The sequence below is a fragment of the Pristiophorus japonicus genome, chromosome 3, assembly GCF_044704955.1.
Source record: "Pristiophorus japonicus isolate sPriJap1 chromosome 3, sPriJap1.hap1, whole genome shotgun sequence".
NCBI lineage: Eukaryota > Metazoa > Chordata > Chondrichthyes > Pristiophoridae > Pristiophorus > Pristiophorus japonicus.
The window spans coordinates 251,650,199-251,662,836 of record NC_091979.1 but is presented as its reverse complement, the minus strand read 5'-3'; the positions used below and the strand labels follow the sequence as shown (position 1 = coordinate 251,662,836).

Below are 12,638 nucleotides of genomic sequence, written 5' to 3'. Positions count from 1 at the left end.
CATTGTCTCTGTTGAGGACCCACCCTAGAGTCTGTTACTGCCTGGTTGGTGTCGAATTGTCCTTGCCTGCCTGCGGGGTTCTGAGTCACGTTTACCATGTTAACTCCCTGCTGCAACGCCACGTTGGGAGCAGAGTTGCGCGCGTATATGATCTTGGTTTCCTCCTCCCCCGCCATGAAGGTTTGAGCCATCATCGCCGCTGCTTCCAAGGTCAAGTCCTTGGTCTCAATCAGCTTCCTAAAAATCCCGGCATGACCAATGCCCTCAATGAAGAAATCCCTTAACATCTCCCCCCTGCAAGCGTCTGTGAACTTACAGAGGCTGGCCAAGCGGCGAAGGTCCGCAACAAAGTCCGGTAAGCTCTGCCCTTCCCGACATCGGTGTGTATAGAAATGGTGTCGGGCCATGTGTATACTGCTCGCTGGTTTGAGGTGCTCACCGATCAGCTCCTCAAAGGTCTTGTCCGCCGGCTTCTCGGGTGTGAGCAGGTCTTTCATCAGCGCGTACATCTTCGGTCCACAGTTGGTCAGTAGATGCGCCCTTCGCTTGTCAGCTGCTGCCGCTCCCAGCCAGTCCTTCGTGACAAAGCTCTGCTGGAGCCTCTCAACAAAATCGTCCCAGTCCTCACCAACACAGTATCGTTCCTCTGTGCTACTGGTGGCCATTCTCGTGAGTCGTTGATTCCCGTCGCCAAATGTTATGTCCTTACACACTACTGCAAATCAACATGAGGCACATACTGAAGACAAGGTCACTTTGTGATCTGTACCTTTATTCACAGGACCAAGGAGTCCAGACCCTGCGTGGGACCTCCCTTTATATACCTGGATGACCAGGTGAGGAGTGTCTCCCACAAGTTCACCCCCTGTGGTCAAGGCATGCATTTCTTAGGTGTATACAGTGTGCAGTGTTGTTACATGAAGGTTACAGTTACACGAAGGTTACATACATGACAGCCAAGGGGAAACATATAGATAAGAAATAGGAGGGAGCCAAGGCTAGATCCTTGGGGGACACCAATGGTAACAATGATGGCGTGGGAAGAGAAGCCATTGCAGGTGATTCTCTGGCTACGATTAGCTGGATAAGAATGGAACCAGGCGAGTGCAGTCCCACCCAGCTGGATGATGGCGGAGAGGTGTTGGAGAGGATTGGAGTGGTCAACCGTGTCGAAGGCTGCAGACAGGTCCAGTTGGATAGTTTTCCTTTGTCACAGTCACAAAGGATGTCATTTTTGACTTTGATAGGAGCCATTTCGGTACTGCGGCAGGCGTGGAAACCGGATTGGAGGGATTCAAACATGGAGTTGCGGGAGAGATGAGCAGATTTGGGAGGCGACAACACGTTCAAGGACTTTGTTGAGGAAAGGGAGGTTGGAGATGGGGCGGTAGCTTGCAAGCAAAGTGGTTTCAAAGATTGTTTTCTGAGGAGAGAGGTGATGACGGCAAATTTGAAAAATAGAATAGTACAGCACAGAAGTAGGCCATTCGGCCCATCGAGTGTGCGTCAGCTCTTTCGAGGAGCAATTCAGTTAGTCCCACTCCCACACCCTTTCCCCATATCCCCGCAATTTTTTCTCCAAGTATTTATCCCTTTTGAAGATTACTATTGAATCTGTATCCACCACCCTATCAGGCAGCTCATTCCAAATCCTAACCACTCGCTGCGTAAAAAAGTTCTTCCTCATGTCGCCTCTGGTTCTTTTGCCAATCACCTTAAATCTGTGCCCCTTCATTATTGACCCTTCAGCTATTGGAAACAGAAACATAATTTTTTTCCCCCCCTTTCTCTTTGCTGGAGAGTACAAGGCTTGTGTAAATATGTCACGAGCCATGTCTCAAGCGGGAAACATATTTTGCAGGAGTCAACCCTCCAACTGGTCTTCAATTCCTGATGATATGGATATCATGGGCACTTCCTGGAAAATTTGCATAATGATTTGGCTGTAGTTGTTGGATGTGCATTCAGTGACATCCCTTTCTGTTGTCTAATGTCACCGGTGCTCGAATGGCCACATGGGCGCAGTTGATGATACCCTGTTCTCGACACTGGTTGACGCCACACCCACTGTACAGGTGCTCACCAAAGCGTCCCATATGGCGAGCAACCTGCGCACGCACATTCCATGCCAGAAAAAATTAAAACATTAATTCAAAAATTAAAGCCAGATAAAGGGGCGTCCACTGCTCGTGCCTGAAACAGGCATCGGGCCCTTTGCATAGAAACACAGGGACCTATTGCCTGTTTAAGGCCCACTTTGAACAATTAGTCTGCCTTGAATGCAGCCAGGGCTGGGCTGGCTGTGTGCAGGAAAACATAGTCTACTTGTGGCCTAACCAGCGGTCCTGATAGGGACCCTGGAGACCACCAACAAAATGGTACGTTCGTTAAAAAATACATGATCCACTGTAATGCCAAAGACCGTTGCAGCTCCCTCTTGGCCCTGACTTCTCGATTGCCACCTCCATCTCCTGAGCAACCCCGCTCTGTCGATAGCATCCCTCCCCCTCTCGATCATCTCCTTCCCTCCCCTTCACTTCCCCCTCTCCCAATTACCCCCATTCCTCTCAATCGTTTCTCCCCGCACCCCCCCCCACCCACCCACTCCATTGATCGCTTCCCCCAGCCTCTCCCAGGGCCTACCTGCCTGCGATGCAACAACCCGAAATCCAATGCCGACTGACCGGTGAGCTGCCCGAGAATGCCCAGCATGTGTCCCCAGCTCGCCGGTCTCAAGACCCGAGGCCCAATATTGGGTGTGCCTCGGGCTCACCCTTTCTGGCGCAAGGGCCGTTCCCTGTGCCTTTTGAAAAATCCTTTCCTGCTGCTGATTTTGATAAATTTATTCGCGTGTTGAAACAGGGAATCTATATTCTGGGTAATGCAGCTCTAAACTACAAACTGATTGAGCCTTACCAAGGCTCCTGCCATTACCTGGATGAAGCCTCTGGTAAAAAAAAAGCTGAGTGCTATTGCCACTTTTACCATTATGGCGCCAAAGATAAGAACATAAGAAATAGGAGCAGGAGTAGGCCATACTGCCTACTCCGCCATTCAGTAAGATCATGGCTGATCTGATCATGGACTCAGCTCCACTCCCCATAACCCCTTATCCTCTTATCGTTTAAAACACTATTTCCCTGTTTTTATACATCCCCTTTGCAATAAAGGCCAAGATCCTATTGGCCTTCCTGATCACTTGCTGTACCCGCATACTATACTTTTGTGTTTCATGCACAAGTACCCCCAGGTCCCGCTGCACTGCGGCATTTTGCAATCTTTCTCCATTTAAATAATAATTTGCTCTTTGATTTTTTTCTGCCAAAGTGCATGACCTCACACTTTCCAACATTATACTCCATCTGCCAAATTTTTGCCCACTCACTTAGCCTGTATATGTACTTTTGCAGATTTTTTGTGTCCTCCTCACATATTGCTTATCCTCCCATCTTTGTATCATCAGCAAACTTGGCTACGTTACACTCAGTTCCCTCTTCCAAGTCGTTAATATAGATTGTAAATAGTTGGGGTCCCAGCACTGATCCCTGCGGCACCCCACTGTTACTGATTGCCAACCAGAGAATGAACCATTTATCCCGACTCTCTGTTTTCTGTTAGTTAGCCAATTCTCTATCCATGCTAATATATTACCCCCAACCCCGTGAACTTTTATCTTGTGCAGTAACCTTTTATGTGGCACCTTGTCAAATGCCTTCTGGAAGTCCAAATACACCACATCCACTGGTTCCCCTTTATCCACCCTGTTCATTAAATCCTGAAAGAATTCCAGCAATTTTGTCAAACATGACTTCCCCATCATAAATCCATGCTGACTCTGCCTGACTGAATTTTGCTTTTCCAAATGTCCTGATACTGCTTCTTTAATAATGGACTCCAACATTTTCCCAACCACAGATGTTAGGCTAACTGGTCTATAGTTTCCTGCTTTTTGTCTGCCTCCTTTTTTTAAATAGGGGCGTTACATTTGCAGTTTTCCAATCTGCTGGGACCTCCCCAGAATCCAGGGAATTTTGGTAAATTACAACCAGATGCTGTTTAATTTTTCATATTAACATGAAAGATGCTCCTTCATTCCACATTTAGTCCCATGAGATGACACAATTTACTTGTGAGTTCCTCTCTGAGACCAGCCTTTTCACACATTAATCCTCAGTGAAGTGGAAGGAGCTCAGTCACCAGCAGTAGACATGTTTTGCCATGGGCAATAATGGGTCCTGGTGGCCCTTGCAGCCTTGTACGTTCCTGGCTCTTCACTGCTGCTTCTCCTCCTCCTCCTTAAGCAAAGTGAGACTCGCTGCACCATTGCTGCCATGTTGGCTGAAAAGGTGGAAGATAGGAACAGGAGAAGGCCGCTAGATCATGGCTGGGGTCACTATTTGTAATGTCGCTTTTGTGTTTGCTGCTGCGTTCCTGCAGCAACTCACCAAGGTTACTCCAACAGTATCTACCGGCCCCACTAACTCCACCATCAATTAAGCTAAAAGCAACAACCTCAATGGAGCACCATCATTCCCAATGTTCCCCTCTTAAGTCACACACCATCCTGACATGGGATACGCATCACTGTCCCTTTATCATCACTGGATCAGAATCCTGGAATTCCCGACTTAACAAAAGCATTGGAAGCACCATCATCCCTCGGTCCACCACCAACTTCACAGGGCAGCTAGGGATGAGCAACTTCTCTGCATTGCCTTTATCCCATAAGCAAATACAATCAGGTTGTTCTTGTCTCAGTTACCTGCAGATTTTTATAATGTACAGTACTCCGGCAATGGCTCATCTTTGCTGCGTCCTCTGTAATGTAAAAGAGGCCACAGAGCTTGCAGTAAAATCCTGTTCTAGCTTCCACAAACTCGACACCTGAAAAAAATGAGAACCACCAGTTACAGAACATGTCTGTTAAAACACCGCTGATTAACCGGAAGGTTTTGGGCCTTTCTGGAATGTGGAATACAAGAGCACAGATATCCACACCCCTATTTTGTTTCTCTTTTAAGATCTACAAGTTGAAGGAATTTAGTTCATTTCTGAAATCATTCTGCTGTTTAATTTTTCACTTTGAACGTGAAAAATACTTTGAACAGGCCTTTCCCAAAAGCTCCGTCGGTAAATGAACCCTACAGATTACAAAGAAAAGAAAAAAAGAAAGACTTGCATTTATATAGCGTCTTTCACAACCTGAGGACATCCCATAGTGCTTTACAGCCAAGGGAGCACTTTTGAAGTGTAGTCACTGTTGTAATGTAGGAAATGCGGCAGCCAATTTGCACACAGCAATCTCCCACAAACAGTAATGTGATAATGACCAGATAATCTGTTTTTGTTACATTTATTGGGGGATAAATATTGGTCAGGAAACCGGGCAGAACTTTCCTGCTCTTCTTCAAAATAGTGTCATGGGATCTTTTTTACGTCCACCTGAGAGAGCAGACGGTTTAATGTCTCATCTGAAAGACAGCACCTCCGAGTGCAGCACTCCCTCAGCACTGCACTGGAGTGTCAGCCTCAATTTTTGTGCTCAAGTACCTGGACCTTGAAGCATTTCTTGCTGAATGCAATTAAGTTGATCTCAGCCAAGGTAACAGTTGGGTGTTACAGCTGACCACTCCTGGGCTCGGGAGAGGAAAACTCAGCCATAATGGGGATGCAGGGAAGACATGGTAGAGACAGGATCTGGGTTGGGCTGTGATGTCACCTGGTCAAATAGTCTGCCGACACCTACATGTTCAGGATTACACATGAAGAATGGAGATGGTACCTGTTGAACTAGACCTTATCTCAAGTTAGCACACAAAGGAGAGTAGGGTAGAAACCTGAAGGCAAACAATTCTAAACGGGGATTTGGTGACCCAAGGGTTTATCATATTGTCTTGTAGTGACCTACATTAATTGAATTAAGGTCATTTCAATCCAATTTCTAATGGCCAGAAGAATACAACCTAAGACAATTCCATAATTTGGCACAAAGAGGTGCTTGAGGGCAAATAGCTTGGATGCTTTCAAAAGGAAACTGGACGAGAACATGAGAGAAAAGGGCATAGAAAGATAAGTTGAAAGGCTGAGATGAGGTAGATGGAATGGGAGGAGACTCGTGTGGAGTATAAACACCAGCACAGATTGTTGGGCCGAATGGCCTGTTTCTGTGATGTATATTATATGTAATTCTATGTAAATTGGCACTAATTTGTTGGACATGTTCAGGGAGTCCAAAAGAAGAGCTGGTTTGGGCAAATAGAAACATAGAAACATAGAAATTAGGTGCAGGAGCAGGCCATTTGACCCTTCGAGCCTGCACCGCCATTCAATAAGATCATGGCTGATCATTCAACCTCAGTACCCCTTTCCTGCTTTCTCTCCATACCCCTTGATCCCTTTGGCCATAAGGGCCATATCTAATTCCCTTTTGAATATATCTAACGAACTGGCCTCAACAACTTTCTGAGGTAGAAAATTCGACAGGTTAACCACTCTCTGAGTAAAGAAGTTTCTCCTCATCTCAGTCCTAAATGGCTTACCCCTTATTCTTAGACTGTGACCCCTAGTTCTGGAACTCCCCAGAAACGGGAACATTCTTCCTGCCTCTAAACTGTCCAATCCCATCAGAATTTTATATGTTTCTATGAGATGTCCTCTCATTCTTCTGAACTCCAGTGGATACAAGCCCAGTTGATCCAGTCTCTCCTCATATGTCAGTCCTGCCATCCCGGGAATCAGTCTGGTGAACCTTCGCTGGACTCTCTCAATAGCAAGAACGTCCTTCTTCAGATTAGGGGACCAAAAATGAACACAATATTCTAGGTGTGGCCTCACCAAGGCTCTGTACAACTGCAGTAAGACCTCCTTGCTCGTATAGTCAAATCCTCTAGCTATGAAGGCCAACATGCCATTTGCCTTCTTCACCATCTGCTGTACCTGCATGCCAACCTTCAATGACTGATGTACCATGACACCCAGGTCTCGTTGCACCTCCCCCTTTCCTAATCTGTCACCATTCAGATAATATTCTGTCTTCCTGTTTTTGCCACCAAAATGGATAACCTCACATTTATCCACATTATACTGTATCTGCCATGCATTTGCCCACTCACCTAACCTGTCCAAGTCACCCTGTAGCCTCTTAGCCTCCTCCTCACAGCACACACCGCCACCCAGCTTAATGTCATCTGCAAACTTGCAGATACTACATTCAATTCCTTCATCTAAATCAATGATGTATATTGTAAATAGCTGGGGTCCCAGCATTGAACCCTGCGGCACCCCACTAGTCACTGCCTGCCATTCTGAAAAGGATCCATTTATTCTCTGCTTCCTGTCTGCCAACCAGTTTTCTATCCACGTCAATATATTACCCCCAATACCATGTGCTTTAATTTTGCACACTAATCTCTGGTGTGGGACCTTGTCAAAAGCCTTTTGAAAGTCCAAATACACCACAACCTCAAAAAATTTGAGAAGATTTGTCAAGCATGATTTCCCTTTCATAAATCCATGCTGACTTGGACCGATCCTGTCACTGCTTTCCAAATGCGCTGCTATTTCATCTTTAATAATTGATTCCAACATTTTCCCCACCACCGATGTCCCTGTTTTCTCTCTCCCTCCTTTTTTAAAAAGTGGTGTTACATTCGCCACCCTCCACTCCCTAGGAACTGATCCAGAGTCAATAGAATGTTGGAAAATGATCACCAATGCATCCACTATTTCTAGGACCACTTCCTTCAGTACTCTGGGATGCAGCCTATCAGGCCCTGGGGATTTATCGGCCTTCAATCCCATCAATTTCCCTAACACAATTTCTTTACTAATAAGGATTTCCTTCAGTTGCTCTTTTCGCTAGACCCTCTGCCCCCTAGTATTTCCGGAAGGTTATTTGTGTCTTCCTTAGTGAAGACAGATCCAAAGTATTTGTTCAATTGGTCTGCCATCCTGATTCTGACTGGAAAGGACCTACGTTGGTCTTCACTAATTTTTTTCTCTTCACATATCTATAGAAGCTTTTGCAGTCAGTTTTTATGTTCCCTGCAAGCTTCCTCTCATACTCTATTTCCCCCCTCTTAATTAGACTCTTTATCCTCCTCTGCTGAATTCTAAATTTCTGCCAGTCCTCAGGTTTGCTGCTTTTTCTGGCCAATTTATATGCCTCTTCCTTGGATTTAACACTATCCCTAATTTCCCTTGTTAGCCATGGTTGAGCTACCTTCCCCGTTTTATTTTTACTCCAGACAGGGATGTACAATTGTTGAAGTTCATCCATGTGATCTATAAATGTCTGCCATTGCCTATGGACTGTCAACCCTTTAAGTATCATTTGCCAGTCTATCCCAGCCAATTCACATCTCATACCATCAAAGTTACCTTTCCTTAAGTTCAGGACCCTAGTCTCTGAATTAACACTGTCACTCTCCATCTTAATAAAGAATTCTACCATATTATGGTCACTCTCCGCCAGGGGGGCTCACACAACAAGATTGCTAATTAGTCCTCTCTCATTACACAACACCCAGTCTAGGATGGCCAGCTCTCTAGTTGGTTCCTCGACATATTGGTCTAGAAAGCCATCCCTAATACACTCCAGGAAATCCTCCTCCACCGCACTGCTACCAGCTTGGTTAGCTCAATCTATATGGAGATTAAAGTCGCCCATGATAACTGCTGTACCTTTATAAAATAGACACTGAGTCAATAATGGTTGATCACGCACCATCCACACTATTCTACATTGACGCACAAATCTTCACAACCTTTCAGCGGGCCACGCATTAAACACACACCCTTTCTTCTTGTGGGACAAGTTGGTACGCAGTGAGAGATGTGTACAGGAGGAGGAGCGCCATTGTTTCAAGTACTGTCCTAACAGAAGAGACAGCTAATGATTTAGTGGGCAGAGGGCGGATCTGAAGCGTCACAACTGTCGAGGTCGGGGTACCCTCTGTGGGGAGTTCCACACATCTTACTCTCCTTTTATCTTCTCACTGCTCTCTCGCCCCCGTGCTCTGCATGACAACTGCCGTTGCTTTGAGCTGCCATTCAGCTGTTCCTTCCAACCCTTGCCACTCACCTTTCTTCACAAGTCCAGTAAGAGCAGAGAAAGAGGAGGACATTCCCCTTGAGAGATCGACACGTGCAATCTGGAGGCCCAACGCCCATTTTCCCCGGGCACAACAGGGAGTAGTGAGTTGAATTTCTCACCCCATCTCTGAAACATGGCTTTCTTCACAGAACTCCCCTTTCAATATTGTGCTTTGATCTCAGAGATATTCGGCAGGAGCATTGTGAATTTGCTTGTATTTAGTTTTCTCAAACAAATGCCGACACTAAATTAAAAGTAAATGTTGACAGCTCCTGAAATGTGTATTAGTCTAACAAAATCTGCTATAAAACAAGAGGGTATCTTGAAATTGAGCTTCTGGTCTCCTGTCACTTTAATTCTCCACTCCACTCCCACTCTGATATCTCTGTCCTCCGACTCCTCCATTGTTCCAATGAAGCTTAACGCAAGCTCGAGGAACAGCACCTCATCTTTTGTTTAGGCACTTTACAGCCTTCTGGACTCAATATTGAGTTCAACAATTTCAGAGCATAACCTCTGCCCATCTTTGCTCCCTCCCTTGAGCTTATGTTTTTTTTTTCTCTTTGTCTCCAGTGGCAGCTGGTCATTATCTTGCCATTCATACCCTATCTAGAGTAACCTTTTTCTAACTCCAGCCATTACCAATTCAATTCAGTCCATCATCATTTTTTCACTCTAATCTCTCCTGCCTTCCACCCTGTCATAGACCTTCCCTTTTATTCTTTCTTCCCCTCCCCCTTTCAGTGCTCTTAAGAATGTGTACTGTTCTGACAAAGGGTCATCGACCTGAAACGTTAACTGTTTCTCTCTCCACAGATGCTGCCTGACCCGCGGAGATTGCCAGCATTCTCTGTTTTTCTTTCAGATTCCAGCATCCGCAGTGTTTTGTTTTTGTATTCGGGTGTCTTACCTAGAGGGATGCTAAGGTTACAGAAGACATTGTCCTGCTCCCATGGTAACTGAGGTTGCTGTATATTAGGCAGTTGTTGATTGTTTCCAGCTGATTCTGGTATTGGCTGCCTTGAGTTTTCTGAATTAATAAAAGTAAGAGTCAAGACAGACATTACGAGACTTTGCTCCTTCATTGGTTCACTAGAATGGTGTTAAGTGGCAGCATATGAAAAGAGCTGCTTGCCGTGAGAGAACATGCATTTTAATTAACTTTTGTTAATTAACCATAATCCAATTATAAAAGGCATGTTGGCAATTAATGAATATTGGAAGGACAGAATTATTACAGTTGATATATACTGATATAAATCATCTAAATATAGCTGGATTCTAGTCAGACTCGTTGTGTGACATGACGATCCAATTATCCTACACATGCCATTCTTTGTTTTCGCATACTGGTGTCATATCTGATTATTTAAATGTCACGTCAAAAGTGTTAATCTCACATAGTTTAAAATCTCCACTGTACATGTGCTTGGGACAATTATGCTATTTTCAGCTGGAAGTGTTTCAAAATAAACAGCAAGTACACTTGACTGCAAAATGTGAGATTAAGCTGATGAAAGGTGTCAAATGTGTCAAATTCTATTGAAATGTTTGCAGACCCATCCAACAATCTAGAGGAAGTCTGTACCTAGAGGGCAGCCTTAACACTGCATTGTTCTTATGCTGAACTGGATTTAGGGTTCATTAAAATCGAAGGTTGAATAATAAAGGAACAAATTCATTCAGGTTGAAAACAATTTGATAGACAGCAATTCCTGTTAGTTTACAAACTCCGTTTTACATTTTTGATTTGATTCCAATTCTAGCTGGCTCTGCCCAATTACTGCACTGTCATTGTCAACAACATCACCATGCATTTGTATAGCACCTTTAATGTTAAAAAATGCCCCATGACCTCAAAGAGAGATAAGGAAAAAATGGATGCCGAGCCAAAGAAGAAAATTATGAAGGGTTTTGATGGAGTAAATAAAGAGAGACTGTTTCCAATGACTGAAGCGCCGATAACCAGAGGGCACAGGTTTAAGGTGATTGGCAAAAGAACCAGAGGCGACATGAGGAAACATATTTTTATGCAACGAGTAGTCAGGATTTGGAACGAACTGCCTAATAGGGCGCTGGATACAGATTCAAGAGTAGCCTTCAAAAGGGAATTGGATAAATACTTGAATGAGAAAAAATTGCAGAGATATGGGGAAAGAGCGGGGGTGTGGGTCTGACCGGATTGCTCTTCGAAGGAGCCGGTGCAGACTCGATGGGCCGAATATTCTATGATTCTATGATATTATGAGGGGATCAAAGAGATGGGGTTTAAGACGGGTCTTAAAAGAGGTGAGGGAGGTGGAGGTATTCAGGGAGGGAATTACAAAGCACAGGACTTAGGGGGCTGAAGGCACAGCCACCAATCGTAGGGTGAAGGGGGTGAGGGGTGGTAGAAGGCATGAGGGACTGCAGTCAGAGGAAGGGAGAGATCACTAGGGGTTTGAAACAGTGCAGGAGGTTACGGAGATAGGGAAGAGAAAGGTCATGAAGGGATTTAAACACAAGAATGAGTTCCGTGCTTTGTAATTCCCTCCCTGAATACCTCCACCTCACTCACCTCTTTTAAAACTCGTCTTAAAACCCATTTCTTTGATCCCCTCATAATATCATAGAATCAGGGAGAGTAGTACAGCACAGAAGGAGGCCATTTGGCCCATCGAGTCTGCACCAGCTCTTTCGAAGAGCAATCCAGTCAGTCTCACACCCCCGCTCTTTCCCCATATCCCTGCAATTTTTTCTCCTTCAAGTATTTATCCAATTCCCTTTTGAAGGCTACTATTCAATCCGTATCAGGCAGTGCATCCTAAATCCTAACCACTCGTTGCATATAAAAATAATTTCCTCATATTGCCTCTGGTTCTTTTGGCAATCACCTTAAATCTGTGCCCTCTGGTTATCAACCCTTCAGTCATTGGAAACAGTTTATTTTTATTTACTCCATCTAAACCCTACATGAGTTTCTTCTTTGGCTCATCATCCATTTTTTCCTTATCTCTCTTTGAAGTCATGGGGCATTTTTTAACATTATAGGCTCCATACAATGTGTTGTTGTTGGCAATGACAGTGTAGTAATTGGGCAGAGGCAGTAGAATTGGAATCAAATCACAAATGTAAAACGGAGTTTGTAAGCTAATAGGAATTGTTGTCTGTGAAGTTGTTTTAAATTTGAGGTTGGGGAACCAGGAGCCAATGTAGGTCAAGGGTAGGAGTGAGTAGGACTTGGTGCAGAATAGGTTAGGAGCATCAAAGTATTGGATGAGCTTAAGTTTATGGGAGGCTGGTCAGGACAGCAATGTAGTAGTCAAGTCTGAAGATGACCAAGGCATGGATGAGGGTTTCAGTTGAAGATAGAATGAACTGGGACAGAGATGAGTAAAGTCACAGAGGTGGAAGTAACCAGTTTTGGTCATGAAGAGGATATGGGGTTGGAAGCTCAGCTCGGGGTCGAACAGGGCGCCGAGGTTGTGAACAGTCTAGTTCAGCCTGAGGCAGTAGCCTGGAGGGTGGCAAGGGAATGGAGCTTGTGGTGAGGGCTCAACGAAAA

General features: G+C 44.8%; 1 protein-coding gene across 3 annotated transcripts in view; it reads right to left on the bottom strand.

Moving 5' to 3' along the window:
* The window catches only part of rbm20 (RNA binding motif protein 20), a 423,896-nt gene that overhangs the window by 26,424 nt on the left and 384,834 nt on the right, over positions 1-12,638 (bottom strand). For 2 of the 3 annotated variants that reach the window (XM_070876536.1, XM_070876537.1), the window contains 2 exons: positions 10,005-10,124; positions 4,763-4,884 (listed from right to left, as the gene is read on the bottom strand). In XM_070876536.1, coding sequence (XP_070732637.1) covers positions 4,763-4,884; positions 10,005-10,124 — 242 coding nt within the window. The remainder of the gene's footprint in view (positions 1-4,762; positions 4,885-10,004; positions 10,125-12,638) is intronic. The other variant, XM_070876538.1, reaches the window with a different exon arrangement.